This window comes from Saccopteryx bilineata, chromosome 1 (genome assembly GCF_036850765.1).
Source record: "Saccopteryx bilineata isolate mSacBil1 chromosome 1, mSacBil1_pri_phased_curated, whole genome shotgun sequence".
Taxonomy (NCBI): domain Eukaryota; kingdom Metazoa; phylum Chordata; class Mammalia; order Chiroptera; family Emballonuridae; genus Saccopteryx; species Saccopteryx bilineata.
In genome coordinates, this window is record NC_089490.1 from 364,225,108 (window position 1) to 364,252,704 (window position 27,597).

Consider the following 27,597-nt stretch of genomic DNA (forward strand, 5'->3'; position numbering starts at 1 on the left):
TTTATATACAATATTTTTATTTAGCATACCTAGTGTGATTATTCATACATTTTGCTAAAGAAGTACTATTCTATTTGATTATAGACTCTGCAGGGATGTTTCATAATGTGGCATATGTGCTATATTCCTTTTCTAAAAAAAGTCTAGAAAATTATTTTTTTGCTTTCAGTTTTATTGAGATATAATTGTCATGTAACACTGTTTAAGGTGTACTGCGTAATGACTTGACACTGCAAAATGATTACCAAAATAAGTTTATTTAACATCCATCACCTTCTGAAGTTAAACAGTTTTTTTTTCTCTTGATAAACTCTCTTAGCAACTTTCAAATATACCATACAACACTGTTAACTGTAGTCATCATATTGTACATTATATCCCCAGGACTTACTCATAACTAGAAATTTGTTCCCTTTGACCATCTTCACTCAATTCCCCTATCCTCTGCTTTTTTTTTAAAGGTTCCACACATAAATGAGATCATATAGTATTGTCTTTGTATGGCTTATTTCACTTAGCATAAGGCCCTCAAGTTCTATCCATGTTGTCACAAATGGCAGGATTTCCCTCTTTTTTATGGCCAAATTGATGGATAGTTAGGTTGTTTTCATCTCTTGTTTATCGTAAATAATGTTGCATTGAACATGGGGCTGCAGATATCTCTTTGCCATAGTGATTTTGTTACCTTTGGATATATACCCAGAAGTGGAACTATTGGATTATGTGGTAGTTCTATTTTTAATTTTATTTTTAAATGAGAGATGGGAGTTAGAGACAGACTCCTGCATGTGCCCCGACCAAGATCCCACCTGGGAATCCCTGTCTGGGGTCAATGCTTGAATCAACTGAGCTATCCTCAGCACCTGAGGCAGACACTTGGAGTAATTGAGTTATTCTCAACTCCTGGGGCCCACGCTTAAACCAAGCAAGCGACTGGCTGGAAGAGGGGATGGGAGAAGGGGCAGAGGGAGGGGAAGAGAAGCATTTGGTTGCTTCTCATGTGTGCCCTGACTGGGGATTAAACCCTGGGACATCTGCATGCCAGGCCAGTGTTCTATCTGCTGAGCCAACTGGCCAGGGCCCAGTTTTTTATTTTTGGAGGATCCTTCTTACTGTTTTCCATTGTTGCACCAAGTTACAATCCCACCAACAGTGCATAAGAGTTCTCTTTTCTCCACACACTCACCAGCATTTATCTCTTTTTGATCAGAGCCATTCTAAAAGGCATGTGGTAATATCTCATTGTGGTTTTTATTTGCATTTCCCTAGTGATTAGTGATGATGCGTACCTTTTCATATACCTGTTGGTCATTTGAATATCCTCTTCGGAAAAATTTCTGTTCAGGTCCTTTGCCCATTTTTAAATTGGATTATTATTTTTTTTTTGCTGTTGAGTTTATGAATTCTTTATGTACAAGCTGTCCTCAGGTTACAATAGTTTTGACATGATATTTCGAGTTTACGACACTCACTCCCATTAAAACTTTAAAAATTGAGACATCAATGTTTCGGCTTACGCTGTTAGCATCATATTTGTAGACTATGTGGGCGAACTTGTTTGGTCATGTGTGGCAGAAGAATACGCAGTAACACGGCATATGAGTGAGGAAGTTGGTGTCCTCCCAGTACATTTACCACACCATTTTGGACTGTTAAAAGTGCAAGTGTTCTATTTGTGTTAGGCTAGGGTATGTTTGACTTATACCAAAGTTTGGGTTACGTTAGTGTTGTAGGAATGGAACTGTGTTGTAACCCGAGTACATTTTAGATACTAACCCTTGTCAGATATATGATTTGCAAATATTTTCTTCTAGTCCATAGGTTGTCTTTTCATTTAGCCTATCATTTCTTTTGCTGTACAAAAGCTTTTTAGTTTAATGTAGTGCCACTTGTTTTTTATTTTGTTGCTTGTGCTTTAGGTGTCATATTTAAAAATCATCGCCAAAACCCATGTCAAGAAATTTTTTCCCTATGTTTTCTTCTAAGAGTTTTATGGTTTCAGGTCTTACATTTAAGTCTTTCATGCTCTTAAGAGTTAATTTCTCTGAGTGGTGTAAGGTCTTTAGTTTCATTCTTTTACATGTGAATATCCAATTTTCCCAGCACCATTTATTGAAGAGATGGTCTTTTCTCTGTTGAGTATCCTTGACTTCCATGTCAAATATTACTTGATAGAAAATTCTGAGCCTGGTCTGTGGTGGCGCAGTGGATAAACCATCAACCTGGAATGCTGAGGCCACTGGTTCAAAACCCTGGGCTTGCCTGGTCAAGGCACATACGATAAGCAATCAATGAACAACTAAAGTGAAGCAACTATGAGTTGATACTTCTCACTCCCTGTCCCCGTACTCTCTCTGTAAAATCAATAAATAAAATCTTAAAAAAAAAAAAAAAGAAATTTCAGAAATTCATCTGGCCTCAGGGATTTTAGGTAAGAGTTTGATACTTTCATATTGTACCATACCAAGTTACCAAACTAAATGTTCTTGTCTTAATGTTATGAGATTAAGTGGTTAGACACTAATGTAGCTTTCTACTGTACAGATTTGTTACAGTTCCCTTCCTTCTTTTTTTTAAAAATCAGTTTATATATTACTTATTTATGAGGAACTTCTTAACTTTTAGTTTCTTTGAATGTCTGAATTTCTGGTAATAATAATGATTGAAATAAAATGGTAGAATTTTAAAAAGAGGAGTCTAGTATTTTTTATTTATTGATTTTTTTTCTTTTTTTAGAGAAAGAGGAGAGTAAAAGAGACAGGAGGGGGATGGGAGGAGCAGGAAGCACCAACTTGCAGTAGTTGCTTCTCATATGTGCCTTGATCGGGCAAGCCCAGGGATTAGAATCAGTGACCTCAGCATTCCAGGTCAACACTTAGTATTTCTTGGACTTTCCATACTGTTTTCTGTTAGAAAATATGCTTATGTGCAAGAATGGCTTTATTTATATTTTTCAAACACATCTTTTTATTTAGTGTAAATATTAACATTATAGGCTACAAGTGATCTGGAACACTATGATAAGACTCGACATGAAGAATTTAAAAAATACGAAATGATGAAGGAACATGAGAGGAGAGAATACTTAAAAACACTGAGTGAAGAAAAAAGAAAAGAAGAAGAATCTAAATTTGAAGAAATGAAGAAAAAGCATGAGAATCACCCCAAAGTTAATCATCCCGTAAGGATAATGACTATGGAAATTATAATTAGATGATAATACCTCTTTGTACAAGATAGTAGAATTTTATCATAAGTTTTTGGTACTTAAATTTTGATTTTTTTTTTCTTTTTTTTCTTTTGTATTTTTCTGAAGCTGGAAACAGGGAGAGACAGTCAGACAGACTCCCGCATGCGCCCGACTGGGATCCACCTGGCACGCCCACCAGGGGGTGACGCTCTGCCCACCAGGGGGTGATGCTCTGCCCCTCTGGGGCGTCGCTCTGTTGCGACCAGAGCCACTCTAGCACCCGGGGCAGAGGCCAAGGAGCCATCCCCAGCGCCCGGGCCATCTTTGCTCCAATGGAGCCTCGCTGCAGGAGGGGAAGAGAGAGACAGAGAGGAAGGAGAGGGGGAGGGGTGGAGAAGCAGATGGGCGCTTCTCCTGTGTGCCCTGGCCGGAAATCGAACCCGGGACTTCTGCACGCCAGGCCGACGCTCTACCACTGAGCCAACCGGCCAGGGCCTAAATTTTGATTCTTAATTCTGCAAAGTTCCTTAAATTTTTATTTTATTTTGAGTATATACACAAATATTATATTTTGTTTTAAGTGTGTGTATTTTTTTTTTAAATTGATTCACAGGGAAGCAAAGATCAGCTAAAAGAGGTATGGGAAGAGACCGATGGACTGGATCCCAATGACTTTGACCCCAAGACATTTTTCAGATTACATGGTAACATATGTGATACAGATGTTAATATTTATATCTGCTGTTTGAAAAATTGTAGTTGCTTTACTCTTAATGTTTCTGCCCAGGTCTGCTATTGAGTCCTATTGGTAGTAAATGTTTCTAGGGTTTTTTCTCTAGGGTAGTCTTTATTGCTGAGATGCAGTAAAAAATATTTTAGGTCTTTTCTTTCTTTTTTTTTTTTTCAAGTGAGAGGCGGGGAGATAGAGAGACATACTCCTGCATGCACCCTGACCGGGATCCACCTGGCAAACCCATCTGGGGCCAATGCTGGAATCAACTCAGCGCCTGGGGCCAAAGCTTGGCTCAGTCAAGCCACTGGCTGCGAGAGGGGAAGAAAGAGACGGGGCAAAGGGAGGGGAAAAGAAGCAGATGGTCGCTTCTTATGTGTGCACTGACCAGGGATCAAACCTGGAACGTCCACACACTGGGCCGATGCTCTATCCACTGAGCCAAGTGGCCGGGCCCAGTAGCTGCGTCTTTATACCTGCTTTTACTCTTAAGTCATTATATGACTTATTACAAGATTCTCTGTGAAATGAAAGTATTTCTGTGATTAGGTAGGTTATAACTAAGAGGTGATATGCTATAATATTAAAATTTACTTTTATAGAATATTGCTTTACTTTATATTTTTGGAAATAATTGTTTGATATATATTTTTTAAAAACTAGGATGAATTATAAATAAGTGAATTGTTATCAGTTGGACGGATCTAAGGCTTCATAAAAAAGAAGAAATCTTATTTTTTGTGTGTGGCAGAGAGAGAGAGAGTCAGAGAAAGGGACAGACAGATAGGAAGGGAGAGAGATGAGAAACATCAATTCTTCATTGCAGCTCCTTAGTTGTTCATTGATTGATTTCTTATATGTGCCTTGAGTGGGGGAGGCTACAGCAAACCAAGTGACCCCTTGCTCAAGCCAGCGATCTTGGGCTCAAGCTGGTGAGCCTTGCTCAAACCAGATGAGCCCGCGCTCAAGCTGGCGACCTTGGGGTCTCGAACCTGGGTCCTCCACATCCCAGTCCGACGCTCTATCCACTGCGCCACCGCCTGGTCAGGCAAGAGAAGAAATCTCTGTTTAGCATATTGATGCTTCATGTCAATACTACTTTTTCAAATCATTTGTAGTTATATTTTAATTATTTTCTAAGGCATTAAAATCAGTTTTTTACATTGGAAACTTTAGATGTCAATAATGATGGTTTCCTCGATGAACAAGAATTAGAAGCCCTATTTACTAAAGAGGTAAATGAGTTCATTATTTGTTTTGCTCCCTCTTTTTTTTTTCCTTCTGTTATCTTTCTTTCTTTTATGTTGGTTTAATATTTTTCTTTTTAGTTGGAGAAAGTATATGACCCCAAAAATGAAGAGGACGATATGGTAGAAATGGAGGAAGAGCGGCTTAGAATGAGGGAACATGTAATGAATGAGGTATATTTTAAAAGTTTAAGATGTGTTACTTCTGTGGATTATTCAAGTTGTTGGAATAAATCTTACCACAAAATGGAAGACAAATATACACAATAGGTATTTAATTGAATTTTGTATTTTTGATCTAGAATATTCAGTAGATTCCCTTACTGTAAATAAAATTATTTTGTAACTCCTTTAAAATATTTTCAAAGATTAAGATGCTGCTGCACATTAGCTATAAAACATCCTTTTGTTCTTTTTTTAAAAAACTGAATTTATTGGTATGACGTTGGTTCACAAAACCATACAGATTTCACAGTTGAAATCAGCTCAACAAACCACCATTTGCCCACTGCATTGTGCACCTCCTGCCCCTAATAATGTCTCTTTCTGTCCCCATTTCCCCACCTCCACCCGCATCCACCTAGCTGAAAACTGATACAGACATCATAAGCAGGGTAGCTAAAGCCCACTGCTTTGCTTCAGCGATTTTCACCTGATATTGATGAACTGGGATTTCTGTTGACTGCTGGCATCCCAGGTATCAGATGAATTTCTTTGGCCATTATTGCTGTAACTGAATTTGCCATAGTCTACAAGAGCCATTGGAGGTTTGGAGAGGTTGTAAACTTTCACTTTGATTTACTTAGTTGTTTGTTATTTAAGAAAAAAATGTTGAAAGCATTTTAACTTAAACTCCTTTACTCTTGTATAAACAGTCCTCTTACTGGAAAGATTATTTTTCTAGCCCAAACAGTTGGCCTAAAGAGGGATTTTTACATGGTGTGGTGAGGAAGAAAAACAATACTAACCTAACCAATCAGATTAGCAACTTAAACTTGGTGATCTTTGGGGGCATCAGGGATAAAGATATTTTACTGTGTTTTCAAATTCAAATTACATAGAAGAGAAAAATAGCTATTTTCTTTTTTTTTTTTTCTGTATTTTTCTGAAGTTGGAAATGGGGAGGCAGTCAGACAGACTCCCGCATGCGCCCGACTGGGATCCACCCAGCACGCCCACCAAGGGCGATGCTCTGCCCATCTGGGGCATTGCTCTGTTGCAACCAGAGCCATCCTAGCGCCTGAGGCAGAGGCCACAGAGCCATCCTCAGCGCCCGGGCCTACTTTGCTCCAATGGAGCCTTGGCTGCGGGAGGGGAAGAGAGAGACAGAGAGGAAGGAGAGGGGGAGGGGTGGAGAAGCAGATGGGCGCTTCTTCTGTGTGCCCTGGCCAGGAATTGAACCCGGGACTCCTGCACGCCAGGCCGACACTCTACCACTGAGCCAACCGGCCAGGGCTAATAGCTATTTTCTGATTCTAGTATGATGTCAAGTGCTCTGTTTTGTTTTCCTCTCAGTGTTCGTGGCTGTTAGGTGAGCCCTAACTGCTGTATGTTCATGTGATCGCATCTATTAGAAGACAGTTTCTAGAGTCTAAATAATATGAGAAAGAATTATTTGATTTCACTACATTTTCCTTTAATCAGGTTGATTCTAACAAAGACCGGTTGGTGACTTTAGACGAGTTTTTGAAAGCTACAGAAAAAAAGGAATTCTTGGAGCCGGAAAACTGGGAGGTAATAGAACCTACTTGAGACGGGATGTATGGTTTAAGAAATTCTACATCAGTCTATTCAACCTTTAACTTTTATTCCCCATTATGTTGGCATGTATTGTCTGACCATTTTGGCTTTTCATATAAAATGTCACTTTAAAATAAAATAATGAACTTGATTTCTTGGGAAGCTTGTTGCAACTGAACTCTTATTTGTAATCACATTGCACACAATTAGAAGTCTTTTAAAAATTGTAAAATAATGTTCATTCTTAAAAGTTAGAAATATAAATACATTTAAAGAATAAATTGTTACCTGTAATTCTACCATCTAGAAGTAGACACTAAAATTATATATTGTTTATGACAATTTAGAAATACTTTATGTATTTAGTATATGCATGTATAGCATGCAGTGTATAGTGTGCAGTCCCATTTTTAATTTACATATTCATATCAAGACATAGCTATATATTTTAAAAATACAGTATAAAGTATAAATGACTTTGTATGTTTGTGGAATTCTGGTTTTTAAATATTTATCAATATTTCATGAACATTTTCCAGTGCCATTCCTCAAAAACCATGATATTAAAAATGACTACTTTGCATGCAGTTGTGTGGTTGTAGTATAATTTATATAACCATTCCTGTAGATTTAGGCATTCCAGATCCATTCCACTTTTTTTTTACTGTAATAAATAACACTATTATAACTATCCATTTGTTCATACATTTGTGACATCTGTGATTTTCCTGAGATTAATTCCTAGGAATAGAACTATTCTCAAAGTTTATGAACATTTTTTAGTTTCTAAATTGCTCCAGAAAGGTATACTGATAGCTTACTGTGTGTAAATGAGTGGATACATACCTTTATAAGAGTGGTTGAGAGGCACTTACCAACCTAGTTTGAAGAAAGAATACACTTTGCCTGACCTGTGGTGGCGCAGTGGGATAAAGCGTCGACCTGGAACACTGAGGTTGCCGGTTCGAAACCCTGGGCTTGCCTAGTCAAGGCACATATGGGAGTTGATGCTTCCTGCTCCTCCCCCTTCTCTCTCTCTCTCTCTCTTTCTCTCTCACTCCTCTCTCTCTAAAAATTAATAAATAAAATTTAAAAAATCTAAAAAAAAAAAGTTTAAAAAAAAAAAAAGAAAGAATACACTTTGACAAGATTTCCCCTCACCGGATCCACCCCACAAGCCCCCTACTCAACTGGGTGTGTTCTGACCATCTGGGGCCGTTGCTCTTGGTAACTGAGCTCTTTTTAGCCCTTGAGGTGGAGGCTCCACAGAACCATCCTCAGCGCTGGGAGCAGTGTGCTGGAACCAGTTGAGCCATGGCTGTGGGAGGAGAAGAGAGAGAGGTAGAGTGAGGAGGCTTAGGAGGAGGGGTGGAGAAGCAGATTGTTGCTTCTCCTGTGTGCCCTGACCAGGAATCAAACCTGGGACATCTACATGCCTGGCCACCACTCTACCACTGAGCCAACCAGCTAGGACCTATATTTTAAGTCTGTGTGTATGTGTACGTATATATTTTATATAACATATAATTATTTTTGAAAATAAGTTGCATAGGATACTGCTTTAACTTTAAATACGCAAATGTGCATTTCTTGCAAACAAGGATTTATCTTACATAATCAAAGTAAAATGATCAATTCCACACACAAGATATTCTAATCTATAGACTTTGAGATTCTTGTCAATTTCCCCAATATTGTCTTTTATAACAAAGGAAAACCCAAGATAGTGCATTGAATTTAGTTTTAATGTTTTTTTAGTCTCCTTTAATTTGAAATAGTTCCTGAGTTATTGTGTCTCATGGTATTGATATTTCAAAAGAGTGTAGATTAGCTATTTAATCAAATATCCAATAGTTTGAGTGTGTCTGCTGTTTTCTTATTATTCCCACTTTTGGTAGGAATATATAACTGAAGTCATGCTAAGTATTAGGACATCATGAAGTATCAGGAGACATATGCTGCTGATTATTCCCATAATTGGCAGTGTTAACTTTGATTATTTAGTTAAGGAGTATCTATCACACTGTAAAATTACTATTTTAACTTTCGTAATTTAAAAGATATCTTGTCAAACAGACCATATTGCATCAGAAGTCAGCTTAAAGAAAAAAATTCACTCTACATCATATAAGAAGTCTTTCCAAATACTATTTATAAGTATTATTTTCACACCTTTGGGGTGCTTAACTATTTTTTCAGGATTAGACATTCAGGTTATCATTGGTCTTTTACTATTATTTTAAATAGTGCTGCCCTAGCCTGACCAGGCAGTAGCGCAATGGATAGAGCGTCAGACTGGGACATGAAGGACTCAGGTTCAAAACCTCTAAGTTGCTGGTTTGAGCGCGGGCTTACCGGCTTGAGCACAGGGTCACTGGCTTGAGCATGGTATGACCCCATCATTGCTGGCTTGAGCCCAAAAGTTGCTAGCTTGAGCCCAAAAGTTGCTAGCTTGAGCCCAAAGTTGCTAGCCTGAGCAAGGGGTCGCTCGCTCTGCTGTAGTCTCCCCACCCCCTGCCCCGTCAAGGCACATATAAGAAAGCAATCAATGAACAACTAAGGTGCTGCAACGAAGAATTGATGCTTCTCATCTCTCTCCCTTCCTGTCCATCTGTCTCTCTCTCTCTCTCTCTGACTCTGTCAAAAAAAAAGGTGCTGCCATAAACACCTTTTTATATAAAATTTTTCATGTGTTTAGGGTTATTTTATAGAATATATTCTCAGTGTAGCATTACCAGGACCAAGGGAATATTTTTTAACTATTCATATACTTTGTAAAGTATATTGAAATAATTGTACTAATTTACATCTCCACTAATAAAAAATGAGTGTTCTGTTTTTGTTTTTTAAAATGTATTTTTAAGGATATACTTTGAGACTTATTATCTACTAGTTTTAGCACCCATTGGTGATTCTGGTCAGCATCAGTTGTTAATGTGACTATTGACAAAGGGTGATTTTCTAATCACCATTCCTTCTGCATTTATCAGTTGTCTTCCTTTGTAAGAAAAAGCTATCCCTTCCCCCTTCTCTATCTGTGAATATCACTGTAGACTCATGGCTTCTTGTGTTAGTCAGTAAGCCTAAATCCTTTCTATCATTTATTCAGTGCTCAAATTGTTCCATATTTGGCTAGTGGAAATTTCCTCAACTGGTTTTTGTGGCCTTCTGGCTAGTCTCTATCATTCCTTAAGGACCTTCTTGCTGTTTAGCACAACATATTGAAGTCTCATCTTGTTCCTTCTCTGTTCCACCTCTGGAATCAGCCATTTTTCTGAGGAACACTGTTTTGGATTTTTTTTTAAGTGGAGATTGATATTATAGACCAGAAGGATCTGGGTACTTGCTACTGAATTGTACTTGCTTCTAGGTCTGGTCAGATAACAGAGCTGGGAAATTAAAATGTTTTTATTTATTTATGTTATGTGTATGTACATATATCACACACATATGTAGAGACCCTCTACATATATTTTATTCATTTTTATGTATTTAGCTATCAATATATAAATATACTGAAACTCATGAGTTCACACTATCTTTTTTTCTTTATTAATTAATTTTAGACAGAGGAAGGGAGAGAAAGAGAGGGGAGCATTCATTTGTTGTTCCACTTAAGGGTGCATTCATTGGTCAGTTCCCCCATGTGTCCTGAGTGGGGATTGAACCTGCAACCTTAGTGTTTCAGGATGACACTCTAACTGACTGAGCTAACTAGCCAGGGCCTCACATTATCTTTTTTTAAATTTATTTTTATTAATTTTAATAGAGTGACATTGATAAATCAGGGTACAGTACATATGTTCAGAGAGAACATTTCCAGGTTATTTTGACATTTGATTATGCTGCATTCCCATCACCCAAAGTCCAATTGTCTTCCGTCACCTTCTAACTGGTTTTCTTTGTGCCCCTCCCCTACCCCAATTCCCTCCCTCTCCTCCCCCCCACCCCATAACCACCACACTCTTGTCCATGTCTCTGAGTCTCATTTTTATGTCCCACCTATGTATGGAATCATATAGTTCTTAGTTTTTTCTGATTTACCTATTTCACTCAATATAATGTTTATCAAGGTCCATCCATGTTGTTGTAAATGATCCGATGTCATCATTTCTTATGGCTGAGTAGTATTCCATAGTATATATGTACCAAAGCTTTTTAATCCACTCGTCCACTGATGGACACTTGGGCTGTTTCCAGATCTTCACTATTGTGAACAATGCTGCCATAAACATGGGGGTGCATTTCTTCTTTTGAAACAGTGCTATGGTGTTCTTGGGGTATATTCCTAAAAGTGGGATAGCTGGGTCAAAAGGCAGTTCGATTTTTAATTTTTTCAGGAATCTCCATACTGTTTTCCACAGTGGCTGCACCAGTCTGCATTCCCATTAGCAGTGCAGGAGGGTTCCCTTTTCTCCACATCCTCACCAGCACTTATTCTGTGTTGTTTTGTTGATGAGCGCCATTCTGACTGGTGCGAGGTGATATCTCATTGTGGTTTTAATTTGCATTTCTCTAATGATTAGTGATGTTGAGCATTTTTTCATATGCCTATTGGCCATCTGTATGTCCTCTTTGGAGAAGTGTCTTTTTATTTCTTTCACCTATTTTTTGATTTGATTGTTTGTCTTCCTGGTATTGAGTTTTACAAGTTCTTTATAAATTTTGGTTATTAACCCCTTATCAGACGTATTGTCAAAAATGTTCTCCCATTGTGTAGTTTGTCTTTTTATTCTGTTCTTATTGTCTTTAGCTATGCAAAAGCTTTTTAGTTTGATATAGTCCCATTTGTTTATCCTGTCTTTTATTTCACTTGCCTGTGGAGATAAATCGGCACATGTCTATATTGCTATGAGAGATGTCAGAGAGCTTACTGCCTTTGTTTTCTTCTAAGATGCTTATGGTTTTACGGCTTATATTTAAGTCTTTTATCCATTTTGAGTTTATTTTTGTGAATGATGTAAGTTGGTGGTCTAGTTTCATTTTTTTTGCAGGTAGCTGTCCAATTTTCCCATCACCATTTGTTGAAGAGGCTGTCTTTACTCCATTGTATGCTCTTACCTTCTTTGTCAAATATCAATTGTCTATAAAAGTGTGGGTTTATTTCTGGGTTCTCTGTTCTGTTCCATTGATCTATATGCCTGTTCTTATGCCAGTACCAGGCTGTTTTGAGTAAAATGGCCTTGTAGTATAACTTTTTTAGTATATGTGCTGCCGAAGCGAGCACTTGTAGTATAACTTGATATCCAGAAGTGTGATACCTCCCACTTTATTTTTCCTTTTCAAGATTGCTGAGGCTATTTGTGTTCTCTTTTGGTTCCATATAAAATTTTTGGAATATGTGTTCTATATCTTTTTTTGTGTGTGTGTGTTCTATATCTTTGAAGTAAGTCATTGGTATTTTAATCGGTATTGCATTGAATTTATAAATTGCTTTGGGTAATATAGTCATTTTAATGATGTTTATTCTTCCTAACCATGAGCACGATATATGCCTCCACTTGTTTGTATCTTCCCTGATTTCTTTTATCAATGTTTTATAATTTTCTGAGTACAAGTCTTTAATCTCCCTGGTTAAATTTATTCCTAGGTACTTTATTTTTTTGGTTGCAATGGTGAAGGGGATTGCTACCTTAATTTCTCTTTCTGAAAGTTCATTGTTGTGTATAAAAATGCCTCTGATTTCTGAGTATTAATTTTATATCCTGCCACCTTGTTGAATTCATTTATCAGGTCCAGTAGTTTTTTGACTGAGACTTTAGGGTTTTCTATATAGAATATCATATCATCTGCAAATAATGATAGTTTTACTTCTTGTTTTCCAATTTGGATGCCTTTTATTTCTTTTTCTTGTCTGATTGCTGTGGGAAGGACTTCCGGAACTATGTTGAATAAGAGTGGTGAAAGGGGGCACCCCTGCCTTGTTCCTGATCTTAAGGGGATTGCTTTTAATTTTTGCCCATTGAGTATGATGTTGGCTGTGGGTTTGTCATAGATGGCCTTTATTATGTTGAGGTATGTTCCCTGTATTCCCACTTTGCTGAGAGTTTTGATCATAAATGAGTGCTGGATTTTATCAAATGCTTTTTCTGCATCTTTTGAAAGTATCATGTGGTTTTTCTCCTTCCTTTTGTTTATGTGATGAATCACATTGATTGTTTTGCTAATATTGTACCAGCCTTGCTTCCCAAGAGTAAACTGCACTTGATCATGGTGTATGATTTTTTTCATATATTGCTGGATCTGGTTTGCTAATATTTTTGTTGAGGATTTTAGCATCTAAATTCATCAGGGTTATTGGCCTATAATTTTCTTTCTTTGTGTTGTCTTGGCCTGGTTTTGGAATCAGAATTATGCTCGCCTCATAAAAGGAGCTTGGAAGTCTTCTGTCCTCTTGAATTTTTTGAAAGAGCTTGAGAAGGATAGGAGTTAGTTCTTCTTTGAATATTTGGTAGAATTCACTTGTGAAGCCATCAGGCCCAGGACTTTTCTTTTTTGGGAGTTTTTTGATAACTATTTCAATCTCATTTGTTGTAATCAGTCTGTTTAGGTTTTCTGATTCTTCCAGATTAATTTTTGGAAAATTACATGTTTCAAGGAATTTGTCCATTTCATCTAGGTTGTCTAGTTTTTTGGCATATAGTTCTTCATAGTATTTTCTTACAATATTTTGTATTTCTGTTGTGTCAGTTGTTATTTCTCCACTCTCATTTCTAATTTTATTTATTTGAGTCCTCTCTCTTTTTTTCTTGGTGAGTCTGGTTAAAGGTTCATCGATCCTGTTTACCTTTTCAAAGAACCAGCTCCTGGATTCATTGATCCTCTGTATTGTTTCTTAAGCCTCTATGTCATTTATTTCTGCTCTGATCTTTATTATTTCCTTCCTTCTACTACCTCTGGGCTTTACTTGCTGTTCTTTTTCTAGTTCTTTTAGATGCAGGGTCAAGTTGTTTATTTGAGCTTTTTCTAGTTTTTTAAGTTATGCCTGTAATGCTATGAAATTCCCTCTCAGGACTGCTTTTGCAGTGTCCCATAAATTTTGAGTTGATGTATGCTCATTATTGTTCGTTTCTAGGAAATTTTTTATTTCTTCTTTGATCTCATTGTTAACCCATTCGTTATTTAATAACATGCTATTTAGTTTCCAAGTGTTTGAGTATTTTTCAGTTTTTCTGTTGTAGTTGATTTTTAGTTTTATGCCATTGTGATCAGAGAAAGTGCTCAATATGATTTCAATCTTCTTAAATTTGTTGAGGCCGCTTTTGTGCCCTAACATGTGGTCTATCCTAGAGAATGTACCATGAGCACTTGGAAAGAATGTATATTCTGCTGCTTTAGGGTGAAAGGTTCTGAAGATAGCTATTAAATCGAGTTGATCTAGTGTGTCCTTTAAGTCTGCTGTTTCTTGTTAATTTTCTTTCTTGAGGATCTATCTAGTGATGTTAGTGGGGTATTGAAATCCCCTACTATTATAGTATTGCTGTTGATCTCACCCTTTAATCCATCAAAGTCTGCTTTATATATTTAGGTGCTCCTATATTAGGTGCATAGATATTTATAATGGTTATATCTTCCTGTTGGATTGCTCCCTTTATCATTATGTAGTGACCTTCTTTATCTCTTACTATAGCCTTTGTTTTAAAGTCCATTATGTCTGATATAAGTATTGCTACCCCAGCATTTTTTTCATTTCCGTAAAATATTTTTTTTATCCTTTTATCTTCAGTTTATGTGCATCTTTTGTTTTAAGGTGTGTCTCTTGTAGACAGGTTATGAAAGGGTCCTATTTTCTTATCTACGCAGCCACCCTATGTCTTTTGATTGGATCATTTAATACATTTACATTTAAGGTTATTATTGATATGTAGTTGTTTATTGCCATTTTATTCTTTAAAACTGTATTCTTCTTTTGCTATATTCTTTTTCCCCTTTGATCTGTTTACAACTGGCCCCTTAGCATTTCTTGCAGCATTGGTTTGGTTGTAGTGAATTTCTTGAGGTTTTTTTTTTGTCTGGAAAGCTTTTTATTTCTCCTTCAATTTTAAACAATAGCTTTGCTGGATAAAGAAGTCTTGGTTGTAGGCTCTTGTTCTGCATTACTTTGAATATTTCTTGCCATTCATTTTTGGCCTCAAGTGTTTCTGTTGAGAAGTCAGAAGTCATCCTATGGGGGCTCCTTTGTAGGTGATAGCCTTTTTTTCTCTAGCAGCTTTTAATATTTTCTCTTTATCACTTAGCTTTGGTATTTTAATTATGATGTGTCTTGGTGTAGATTTGTTTGGGTTTCTCTTTAATGGAGTTCTCTGTGCTTCTTGAACTTGTGAGATGTTTTCCTGCCTTAATTGAGGGAAGTTTTCAGCTATGATATGTTTGAACAAAGTCTCTATCCCTTGTTCTTTCTCTTCTTCTTCAGGAACCCCTATGATGCGGATGTTATTTCTCTTCATGTTGTCACAGAGCTCTCTTAAGAGTTTTCTCAGACTTTTTGAGTCTCTTTTTCTTTTTTCTGCTCCTCTCTGTGCCTTCATTTATCTTGTCCTCTAATTTGCGATTCGATTCTCAGCTTCATCCATCCTATTTTTAATTCCTTCCATTGTGTTCTTCATTTCTGCTATTGTATTTGTCATTTCTGACTGAATCTTTATTTTTTTATTTTTCTGAAGTTGGAAATGGGGAGGGAGTCAGACTCCTGCATGTGCCCAACCGGGATCCACCTGGCACGCCCACCAGGGTGTGATGCTTTTCCCATCTGGGGTGTCGCTCTGTTGCGACCAGAGCCATTCTAGCGCCTGAGGCAGAGGCCACAGAGCCATCCTCAGCGCTCGGGCCAACTTTGCTCCAATGGAGCCTTGGCTGCAGGAGGGGAAGAGAGAGGCAGAGAGCAAGGAGAGGGGGAGGGGTGGAGAAGCAGATGGGCGCTTCTCCTGTGTGCCCTGGCCAGGAATTGAACCTGGGACTCCTGCACGCCAGGCCAACGCTCTACCACTGAGCCAACCGGCCAGGGCATGACTGATTCTTTTTTATTATTTCAATGTCCTTTTTTTATTTGCTATCTCTTTATTTAGGTGTTTGTAATAAGCGTCTATTGTTGCTCTAAGATTTTGAGCATCCTTACAATCGTTATTTTAAACTCTGCATCTGGTTGTTTGGTTTTATCTGACTCATTTAGGTCCTTTTCTGGGGATTTCTCTCGATTCATTTGTGTTTCATTTCTCTGCCTTCTCATTTTGTCTGTGTAAAAGAAGGTTTTGGCCACTGGAGTCCAATGGGTGTGGCGTCTGTGTTCCCTAGGTGTGGTCTTATCTGCAGGCCTGCCACCCCCTCTCATATTATCTTCTTAAATTTCGATCTAACACCTTCATTCAGTTCCAATACAACATTTTATCTTTTCTTTTTTCTATAGTTCATACAAGAACTGGCTCCCATTTTCCACAATCATATTTTTTTATTTGCTCAGGCCTAGGATGTATAAAACAGTTTAGAATTGCTAATCCATGCCTCTACAAACCAAGAGTTTAAGATTTGTTTAGATTTTTTGTTTGTTTGTTTTTAACCTGAGAGCATGTAGCCCAAATACTGTGATCAGAATTTTCTTGGGGCTGACCTGTGGTGGCACAGTGGATAAAGCATCAACCTGGAATGCTGAGGTTTCTGGTTCAAAACCCTGCTCTTGTCTGGTCAAGGCATATATGAGAGTTAAAGCTTCTTGCTCCTTCCTCCTTTCTCTCTCTCTCTCTCTCTCCCCCCTCTCTAAAAAAAAAAGTTTCTTGGCTTGGTTTCCCTCTCCCTTCTGTCAATTATTTTATTCACTAAAGATAAAGGTATTGTTTCTGTTTGTATTCATAGGGGAATTTTTTTATCCTCATGGATTTTACTTATTTACTTGATTTTTGAGCATGTAAAACATTAACTGTTTATGGAAGTCAAAACTGTACAAAAAGTATATTCAGAAGAGTGTGATTTCCTTTCCTTACCTTTGTCCTTTCCACTCCATTTTTCCCCTTGTTCTGCACATAAGCAATCTCATTACTCTTTAGGTTTTCCTTTTGCTCAGAAGAGTACATAAAAATATGCTCTTTTATTTTCCTTTTTTTTTTTTTTTTTTTTTTTTTACAGAGACAGAGAGAGAGTCAGAGAGAGGGATAGACAGGAACAGACAGACAGGAACGGAGAGATGAGAAGCATCAATCAGTTGTTTTTCGTTGTGACATCTTAGTTGTTTATTGATTGCTTTCTCATATGTACCTTGACCGTGGGCCTTCAGCAGACCCAGTAACCCCTTGATCGATCCATAACCTTGGGTCCAAGCTAGTGAGCTTTTTTCTTCTTTCTTATGCAAAACTTATAATACTACTATATTCTTTTGTACGTTGCTAGTCATAGTATTTTAAAGCTGAATCAGACAGACCTTCTGGTTGTATTTCTGAAAGATTATCCTTTATTTTTTTTCTTTTAGACGTTAGATCAGCAACAGTTTTTCACAGAGGAAGAACTGAAAGAATATGAAAATATTATCTCTTTACAAGAAAATGAACTTAAGAAAAAAGCAGATGAGCTTCAGAAACAAAAAGAAGAGCTACAGCGTCAGCATGACCAACTTGAGGCTCAGAAGCTGGAATATCATCAGGTGCTATTTTGTAAAAGGATTGTGGCATTAAAAAGGATTTTAGGCTCTTTGCTAAAAGCCTGTGTTGTTGTGATATTTTAGTGTACTATTGACCATACAAATTATTATTATTTTATTTATTTATTTTTTTTATTCAGTGAGAGGAGGGGAGGCAGAGACAGACTCCATCATGCACCTAATCAGGATGCACCCGGCAAGCTCACCAGGAAGCGATGCTCTGCCCATCTGGGGCATTGCTCCATTGCTCAGCAACTGAGCTCTTCGCTTCTGAGGTGAAGGCCATGGAGCCATCCTCAGTGCTTGAGGCCAACTTGCTCCAATTGAGCCATGGCTGCAGGAGAGTGGTGGATAGAGAGAAAGAGAAAGAGAGAGAGAGAAAAGCAAGAGGGGGAGAGTTGAAGCAGTTGGGTGCTTTTCCTGTGTGCCCTAACTGGGAATCAAACCTAGGACACCCATAGGCTGGACTGATGCACTACCATTGAGCCAACTGGCCAGCGCCTAACTATACAAATTAAATGTTGGTATTTTTAAGACTCTTATCTGAAACCTATGTACTCTTATTGATCAATTTCACCCCATTAAATTTAATTTCTAAATTAAAAAAAAATCAAATAAGGACATTGATATATCTTTTGAGACTTCTCAGAGTCTGAAGTATTATACTGATAACACTTTATCTTAAACTTAAATACAGTTAAATTTAAATACAAATTTAACATATTTAATCTACAGTTAAAAAGCATGATCCTTTCACTATAGGAGATAAAAAGTCACTTAACTCTGGAATTGCTCATACTTGCTTGATAATAAAAACAAAATCCAACGTAAAAATGCTTTGTTGAAAATCTAAATTTCAGAATTTCAATGTCTTATTTTGGAAAGTTTGTTGTGATTTGTCAAAGGTGACATGTCAGAGAAAATCAAATAATACTTCCTTCTGAAATATTCTTTTTCCATTCTCCAGGTCATACAGCAGATGGAACAAAGAAAATTACAACAGGAAATTTCTCCATCTAGGCCTGGCGGAGATTCAAAGTTCGAGCCACGTAAGTAATTTTGTTTGCTTATTTGTTTGTTTAAGGAAGAGCTGAATAAATTGAAATCTACATTTATTATAAATATAATTTTCAATTATTAATATCTAGACTATTTTCTATATGGTGGAAATATAGCAACTTGTATTACAGAAAAATGAAAATGCCTCCAAAGTTTTTATGCATCTGTATATTTCAAAAGTTATATAATTTGATAGCCATATTTATGAAGTGACTTATTTCAACATTATTTATAATTCTTTTTAATCAATTATTGATATTCTCAGGGAACGTGTTTTTAAGTTTTCTTTTATTTGTTTTTTGTTTTTTCTTAACCTTAGCCTCCATTCTGACTTTATTAACAGTTTTAGTTTTACAACACTTGGTAGGTAAGTGTTCTCCAGCCAGACAGACTATACATTCCTGTAAAACATTCAGGTAAAGTAGGCACAAGTTATTTTGCATAAGCCTGCTTAAACATTAAACCCTTCCGATGGAAAACCACCTTTATGTTCTCTCAATGTAATTGTATCCCGTATCAGGGCTTCGCCAGTAGATTTTTGTACCACAGTTCACGCGGTTCCCATGTCAAGGAGTTCAGAAACTTCTCTACCTCCTGACCATTTTAACCACTGTGATGCAAAGGCTTTGGGTCCCTAGTGAGGAGTCTAGTCAAGGGACCCTGGTCCTTTTGTCAGTTTCATCTTGATTCACCTCCCTAACCATTGTGTGAAGCAATTGCAGGTCAGCTTTTTCTCATTATAATCTTTGAATCATGGCTTTCAAAATGTCTCCAAACCAGGTTAAATAAAGCAGGCTTGTTTGGGGCTCTTTAATTCTGGGGTGTTAGTAGCAGGTCCTTATGGCCTGCACTACCTTGGATAGTACTGTATTAAAACCTTTGCTTGAAACCCATCAATGTCCATTTTATTCATACCTAACCATCGAGGGTATGGGTGTTCATGCCCTGGGCCAGGGCCACTATGGTTGAAGTCACAGCATTGGTTTCTCTGGGGGGCTCAGTGGCATGGATTCTGGGCAGCTTCATCAGCTGAGATTAGTTTAAGCAAAGACTGAGGGAATCCTTAGTGGTAAAAGCTTTGAGTGTCCCTGCCAGCAATGAGGGCTGCTTGGGTCCTTGGTGGTGAAAGCGGCTGGGGTCTTCTGTTCTCCTTTTTGATAATTGGGAGGTCACAGCTGGGTTGATCCCTTTTGGCAGCAAGCTGTGTGGCAATGGGGCTGACAGGTAAAATGCTGCCTGTGCTTTTCTTTGTGGTCATCTTTGATTTCTGTGTCCCCCTGGATTGCTGTAGCTCCTGCATTGTACTCCAGAGCTCTCACAGAGCTATTTTCATCAATCAGCAACAGCTGTTAATCATTGTTTTGCTGGAGGTACAAGTGCTAGGACCTCCTAGTCCACCAATCTTGCTGATGTCATGCTCTTAAATGTCGTTTCTTTTTTTGTGTAAGAAATAAAGATGGTCATTGGGGAACAGAAATTTTTTTACATGGTATTGACTTTAGTTGGAGTACTTTTGTGGAGCTAAACGAAATTGGGACAGACTAGGACCCAAGGAAAACTATCTGGCTCTGCTTCCTCCAGAGGTACGATGACTGTCCTTGATACTGCAGTGTGTCAGAGGATAGGAATTTCAGAAAATGATGAAAGGTAGAGGAAATTCTTTTTGTAGAAAAAGGTAAATAACTGGTCTGTTTAGATTGGAATGGACCCATTAAAAGTGTTTGGAAATGGCTCTCAGTTTGGCAAGATTTGGATCACAGACCTTTCTCAAGAGCTATGGATGTGTTAGTCATCACACTGGAGATTAGTCCCAGCCATACCCTCTCAACCAGGGCACTATGGGAAGAGGTACTGATTTAGACTGTTGGGGTGATCAGCCCAGGTAAGGCATATAGTTTTATAAAATGATCTGTGTGATAGGGAATGGATTCCCAAGAAAGATCAGAGACACCCACCTATCTGTTGGAGATCATGAGGCTGAGAATCCCATGATGCATTTCACATAGAGGCACCAGCCTCTTCACGTTGTTTGATACCAGAAGTCTTAGATATTCAATATGGTAGGCATTTACAAAGTTGGGACTCATGGGATGAGTGTTTTTAGAAGTTACAGGTAAAGAGGTCTCCTTGTCTTTCACTGAAATGATTTAGTTTGGTGCTTCTAGTGCTAGACCTGGCCAAGTTTGTAGCTGCTGCTTCCGCCCTTTTTCTTTTAATATATATTCAGTGAGAGGAGGGGAGGCAGAGACAGACCAGGATCCACCCAGCAAGCCCACTAAGGGTTGATGCTCTGCTTATGTGGAGTGTTGCCTGGTAGCTCAGCAACCAAGCTCTTCTTAGCACCTGAGGCAGAGGCCATGGAGCCATCCTCAGTGCCTGGGGCCAACTCAGTCCAATTGAGCCATGGCTGCAGGAGGGGAAGAGAAAGAGAAAGAGAGAGAGAGAGAGAGGCAAGAGGGGGAGGGGTGGAGAAGCAAATGAGCACTTTTCTTGTGTGCACTGACTGGGAATTGAACCCAAGACATCCACACGCCGGACCGACGCTCTACCACCGAGCCAACCAGACAGGGCTGCTTCCTCCTTCTGATGTGCTGGTTCTTGAACCAAGTCTTAATTACTAACCCTCAAGCTGAATAGCTAAAGTAAGTTCTGCTATGGTAACTCAATGTGGGTACATGGTCTTTTCAAATGTATCTTTCAGTGTTCTAAGCTGTTCCACATTAAAGGTTATGTGGTCTTGGTGGGGAGACCTTGGCTTTTCTGATCCATTTTATATGGAAGATTTATGTAAGAGGCTGTTATTCTTCATACAAACACAAACCAGCATGCTGCCTAATTTCCCAAAATATGAAGACAAGGTCAAACATCCAGATCTCACTTAGCTTTCAGAGTCTTCGATTATAACTTTTAGAAGTAGAATGATATACTGAGTATTTCTAAGCTACTGAATTTTGACTGTGTTGATTGTGCTTTTAAAAATTGTAATCTGTGAATAGCTAAGCATATTTTAAAACAAATATTATGTATAAGAAGATTCAGAATAAAGGAAGATGCCTTTAAAATGAGTCTCTCTATTTTTTTTTTGAACAGTTATTTAAAGTCTGAAGTCTACCAGAACTTGGAAGAAAAGTGTAAAATCAACATCTGTGTCATCTTTTTTCCTCCCTTCCATTTTCTCTACTCAATAAATATTTTAAATGCATATATGGAATAAAGGAAGATATTTTTTAATGAGAACACATTTTTTTCTGGATACATAGATATTTAAAGGTTGAGGTCTACCAAAACCAGAAAGCAAGCCTCAGGATCTGCTCTCACTCTCATGCTTCCCCTTTTATTCTTTGCTCTCCTTCCGAGATTTCACTAAGTGGTCTTACGCCATAACTTAATGAAACTATCAGTCACTAAGCTCTGTCTGTTGCTTTTAAAATAATTGCTCTCACTTATTCATGAAGGTAGATGTTCTTTTATGAGTGTTTATTACTCCCCTCTCAATAAAAGTCTCTTTGATATTCATAATTCTGAGAAAATCATTACATTGCCCAGTGTTCCTTGATAACTTTTTTCTACTTTCCTGAACTGCTAGAAATTCTTCTACTGAATAGCTTTTGCTACCACTTCTGGTCATTTTTTGTTCATATTTTTGCTTTATACTCTATCATTTAAGATGAGGTTTGCTATATATAACAAAAAAATTAAAAGATAACAGTGGTTTAAACTAAATAGGAATTTTCCCCCTTTTATATAAAATAAATCTGTAGGTAGGTGGTGTCCAGGTTCCTATCTTTCTGCTCTGCTATCTTCAGTGGTTTTTGTCCTCAAGTTACTGCATCCTCACTGTCCAAGATCGCTTTTGGAGGCAGACGGGAAGGGCAAGTAAGGAAAGTTTCTCCAGTTGAATCAGCTTCCTTAAGGCAATTTTCCTGGAAAACTACAGAGCATTTGACCTTGCATCTTGTTGACCCAAACTGAGTTACATGGCCATCTATTAATAGCTGCTAGGGAAGCTGAGAAATCCTTATAGCAATGTGACTAGCTAAAAGTTTGGATTTTTAAACTAAGAAAGATGGGAAGAGGGAATGTTTGGCAGGCAACTTCTAATTTTAGCCCAGACAGCCTTGTTGGCTACCTAAATATCTGTGTATACTGAAACATAGAAAACTCCCCTTACCTCAAAATGGAACCACCAAAATCCAATCCATTATTGCATATAGCTCAAAGACTATGATATCTCTGACTGCCTACAAACTAAAAAGCTAGCTGTCTGCCCCCTGGGCACCATATGCATAATGGTAGGATGGGTACAGGATAACTGCAATAAAATCAGCCTTTTTGAAAAGGGGAAATGGGAGACATAGCAGTCACTGACCCATAGCAAGGTCTCCCTACCTGTCCATAAATATATTCCCTGTTTTTCTCCCCTTATCTAATGTCCTCAGGGGCCTTTGGCATTGCCCTCTAGGAAGTCTTTATTGTCAATTAATTAATTAATTTTATTTATTTATTTATTTATTTTTTTTTGCGAGAGAGGAAGGAGGAGAGAGACAGGAACATTGATCTGTTCCTGTATGTGTCCTGATTGGGGATCGAAACAGTAACCTCTGCTTCAGGATGATGCTCTAACCCAGTGGTCCCTATCCTTTTTTGGGCCAGGGACCGGTTTAATGTCAGAAAATATTTTCACGGGGCCTGACCAGGTGGCGGCGCAGTGGATAGAGCGTCGGACTGGGATGCAGAAGACCCAGGTTTGAGACCCCGAGGTCTCCAGCTTGAGCACGGGCTCATCTGGTTTGAGCAAAAGCTCACTAGCTTGAGCCCCAAGGTTGCTGGCTCGAGCAAGGGCTTACTCGATCTGCTGAAGGCCCATGGCCAAGGCACGTATGAGAAAGCAATCAATGAACAATTAAGGTGTTGCAATGCGCAACGAAAAACTGATGATTGATGCTTCTCATGTCTCTCCATTCCTATCTGTCTGTCTCTATCTATCCCTCTCTCTGACTCTCTCTCTGTCTCTGAAAAAAAAAGGAACTATTTTCACGGACTGGCCTTTAGGGTGGGACAGATAAATGTATCATGTGACCGAGACAAGCGTCAAGAGTGAGTCTTAGACGGATGTAACAGAGGGAATCTGGTCATTTAAAAAAAATAAAATATTGTTCAGACTTAAATATAAATAAAACGGAAATAATGTAAGTTATTTTTTCTTTCTCTGCTGACTGGTACCGGTCCACAGCCCCGGGGGTTGGGGACCACTGCTCTAACCAACCGGTATCCATTAATTTTTAAGTACATATCCGATTGGGCGTTGGAAAGGGTGCTCTTCTTGGAGGCGGGCCTGTCTTGGCACTTCACTTCCTGTTATTTTGGGTTTGGGAGCTCGGGGATTGTTTTAGACAGTTGTAGGCCAAGTTTAGAGCCTTTGCTTTTTGGCAAAGCAGTTCCCTAAAAACTTAGTAAGTTTCTGGTCTGTTTTCTTCCATTATTAGCATGAGATCTTGTCAAGACATAGTTAATTTTTGACAAAGAATCCATCTTTACTTGCTGGCTTCTGTGTTCTTTCTCTCCCCTGGGGTCTTAAATGAATGGCACCTACTTGGGACTATTTTACACTATAGGATTGGATGGATGACAACAGTCTCTAGGTGATCTTTTTCCTTAGGATGCCTCTCATTACTCGGTAGAAAGTTTTTAAGGGAAGTTTCTTAAAAAAGGTTGAGGAAGTTTTAGCAGCTTCCTCAGAACCTTTACTTATGGAGTACAGTAATAGTTGACTTTTGCCATAATTTAGGGCTCCAGGTGTGGGGCTTTTTCAGTTTGTCTTGTAGACAGAGAACAATTCCCTCAGCAAAGCTCTATACCTTCCCATCTCTGCAGACTTGTTAACCTTAGCCTGAGTCGTATCTGCCTTGTGGGACTTTGCTAAGAGTAGGCAGAGGGAGCCCCCCACTTGCTAGCATTCTGAAATTCTGCGGCCTCTCTCTCTGATACCTTCACTTCAGTTGGCATGAGGTCTCATGGCCCAAAGCCCTACCTCCTCAGCTCAGCCTACTTCATATGTAAGGTCCTCTTACCTGCTCTACCTTACCTCTAGCTACCAAATTCTGTACAGGTCAAGATTCTTGGTTGTAGGTAATGGAATCTTCTTTAGCTATTAAGCCAGATGGGTTTGATGAAGAGGTAGAGATAGCTCACAAAATCTTTGAGAGGGCTGAAGAAACAGAACCTAGGCCGAGCTTCTAGGAACTACATCACAAGAGAGGGCTGCTGCTTTTGGAACAGTCACGAAGCTGGCCGCTGGGATTTGGAAGATGTGAACAGTTGTCAGCTCCAGAACCACACCACAGCTGCTGTGCCTTGTGTTGGCAAAAATGGATACTTCACGTGCTGCCTCTCTCCCTGTTTAACTCCGTTCTGAGTGGAAGTCTCAAGTGAGTGCATCTGACGGTTGGACCCACCATACCTGGAACCCTAGCTAGCTACAAGGGATGTTGGGAATGATAGTGTTTAACTTTCCTACCTTTGTAGTACAGGAATGCATGCTTAAAGTGTCTGTGTGAACCAATTCGCTATAACACCTCATAATTTTAAACTTTCTTTTAACATTCATAATTTTTAAACTCTTAGTTGTCACTTTACAAATTTTTAAGTAATCATTGCATATTCCTCCCTATATATGTCAGATTGTTTTCTTAAATCATGGATCCCAAAATTAAATGTAGCAATCGAGAAAAGTTCTGTTTATATTCAGCTTAACTACTCCTCCCCAAAGTCACTCGACAGAGTAATGCTACTTTTTTTTTTTAGAGATGGAGAAGGATTCCTAGCTTTATTGTTTAAATTGTAGAAAATATTATAAAATGGTCAGAATATTTATTATTGTTTCTGTGCCCAGAAATTGTGATAAGACAGAGCGTCTCCTAGGGTGGACTGTAGTTAAATCGGAAAGTAGTTGGAAGAGAACTTAGAGAAATTTCTTAAAATGCTTTTTTAGGCATGAATAAGTAATGGATGGATATTAATCCGGACACACTGTACCTCATGGTCTCCAGCCAGTTATTATCATTTATATCACTGTAAAAACAATCGTTGCTTAAAATTATTTATGGACCTAAGGAATTCCAGTTTTTGTGAGTATTGCACACTGTGAGTTAATATTATTTCTTATGAAGTGGTTAATAGTATTCTTTTCATCTCTTTTAGAAAGTACTGGTTCTGTGTTTAATTTATACTATTTTCTTCCATACCTCTTTAGATATTAGTCTTTGGTTTAGCTGACTTACTGGTATGTATTAGTAGTTTGAGATTTTGTTTCATATACAAATTTTCATGAAGCATGTACTTTTTAAGTATACTTAGGTCTATACAGTTAAAATTTTATTTTAAAGGATGATGGTCCACTATAATTTTTAACTCTCATTAAAGAGAACTGCAATTTTAGGAACAGCCATAACAATCCTTTGATGTGTGCTTTAACCAAGTTTTGTTCAAAACAACATGATTTTTATGCTAACTGAGCAGATTTGTATTACATAAGCCTAAATCCAAATCTGGTTTTCACGTGAGGAAAATCTAAAGAAAAGTTTAATGTTTTGTGATAATGTGATTTTTAAGATAGCCAACCTAATAAAAGAGAAGGTTAAGGAAAGTATTTTCTTTAGGGGGAAATTTTGACAAACCCAGTTCTAATTAGTGGGAAAAATGTAATCTGTTTTATAACTGCAGTACAATCAAGAAGAAATTGAAAAAGAGCCAGAATTAGATGATGAACTTCATCGTTTTCATGCAAGATTTTTATCTCCTGAAGAACCTGCTAGAGAATTCTGCAGGCACCTTAACCACTGGTACCTCTGACTTTATATAATTCACTTGTTTTTGTTGGGATTGAGAGATTAAGGTGTATTGTGTAAAATGCAAAGTTTACTGTTTAGTTCCTTGTGGGTGATAAAATGGAAGACTTTAATGATAACTTGCTTTCAAGGTGTGAGATTTGAAGGAAATCGGATCCTTTTTAAAAAAAAACAAAAACACTATCATTAGTGTGACTCAAATTCTTCCTATCCATGTTATAATTTATTTTTTAAATGAATAGTTAGCTATGACTTAATAAACATTTCTTAAAGAATCTAAGAATTGAACCAGAACAAGCAACCACAGCAAGTGGTGAATAAACCAAGTTGAAAACTTAGAATTTATGGTTACCAGTATACCAACGTGTTTATTCAGACAAAAGCAGAGCAAAACAAACCCAATGAAACCTTTGATTCAATTTAGGGATTTAGATTTTTTCCCCCAAATATGGCTTATTGAATTAGGTAGAAAAGCTACATTTCATGTTTATAGATGTCTGCAGTTTTCATCACAGAGCTTTTAGTACACATTTAATCAAGAACGGTCATGTTCTTAATGATGAATGTCATGTACCATCTTGGTTGTCAGCCAGTCCTTGATTGTATTTTTTCTTTAAACTCTCACCCTTCCTGTTGCCTTCAAAACTCTGCATACTTGTAAACAAGTTTTCTTCTGTTTATATTTGTATGTAATCTATTACAAACAATAGAGTTGACTATTTTAATGCAAATTTTCTTACCTCCTTTTGTTTTTCTTTAGGAATAAGTATAGTCTCTGACAATTTCCAGGATTATGAGTATATATCTTTTTTTTTAATTATTTTTATTTATTTATTCATTTTAGAGAAGAGAGAGAGAGAGAGAAGGGGGGAGGAGCAGGAAGCATCAACTCCCATATGTGCCTTGACCAGGCAAGCCCAGGGTTTCGAACTGGCAACATCAGCGTTCCAGGTTGACACTTGATGCACTGCGCCACCACAGGTCAGGCCTAGTATATATCTTGTAATTAAAATGTTAAAATGGTTCACTCAAGGTACGTTTCGTAGGGAACCTGGTGCTAAACCATTGGCAGAGGACCTGGCCTGCTTCTCCATACAGGTTTCCTATGTAGCAGAGCAGCCGGGCTCCTGGGCTGTCTTCTCCTCCCCTGCCTAGGAAAA

General features: G+C 38.0%; 1 protein-coding gene and 1 long non-coding RNA gene across 5 annotated transcripts in view; both read left to right on the top strand.

The window, feature by feature from the left end:
• Window positions 1-21,792, top strand: part of NUCB2 (nucleobindin 2) — a 55,081-nt gene extending 33,289 nt beyond the window's left edge. For all 4 annotated transcript variants that reach the window (XM_066251049.1, XM_066251052.1, XM_066251051.1 and 1 more), the window contains 8 exons: window positions 2,996-3,181; window positions 3,804-3,894; window positions 5,097-5,155; window positions 5,249-5,341; window positions 6,812-6,901; window positions 17,364-17,534; window positions 18,499-18,580; window positions 21,681-21,792. In XM_066251049.1, the coding sequence (XP_066107146.1) occupies window positions 2,996-3,181; window positions 3,804-3,894; window positions 5,097-5,155; window positions 5,249-5,341; window positions 6,812-6,901; window positions 17,364-17,534; window positions 18,499-18,580; window positions 21,681-21,688 (780 nt within the window). In that variant the 3' untranslated portion in view covers window positions 21,689-21,792. The remainder of the gene's footprint in view (window positions 1-2,995; window positions 3,182-3,803; window positions 3,895-5,096; window positions 5,156-5,248; window positions 5,342-6,811; window positions 6,902-17,363; window positions 17,535-18,498; window positions 18,581-21,680) is intronic.
• A 1,254-nt stretch (window positions 21,793-23,046) lies between these two features.
• LOC136318555 (uncharacterized) lies at window positions 23,047-26,939 on the top strand. Its single transcript, XR_010728088.1, has 3 exons — window positions 23,047-25,018; window positions 25,582-25,717; window positions 26,313-26,939. It is a non-coding gene; the product is annotated as an uncharacterized lncRNA (long non-coding RNA).
• The last annotated feature ends 658 nt before the right edge of the window (window positions 26,940-27,597 follow it).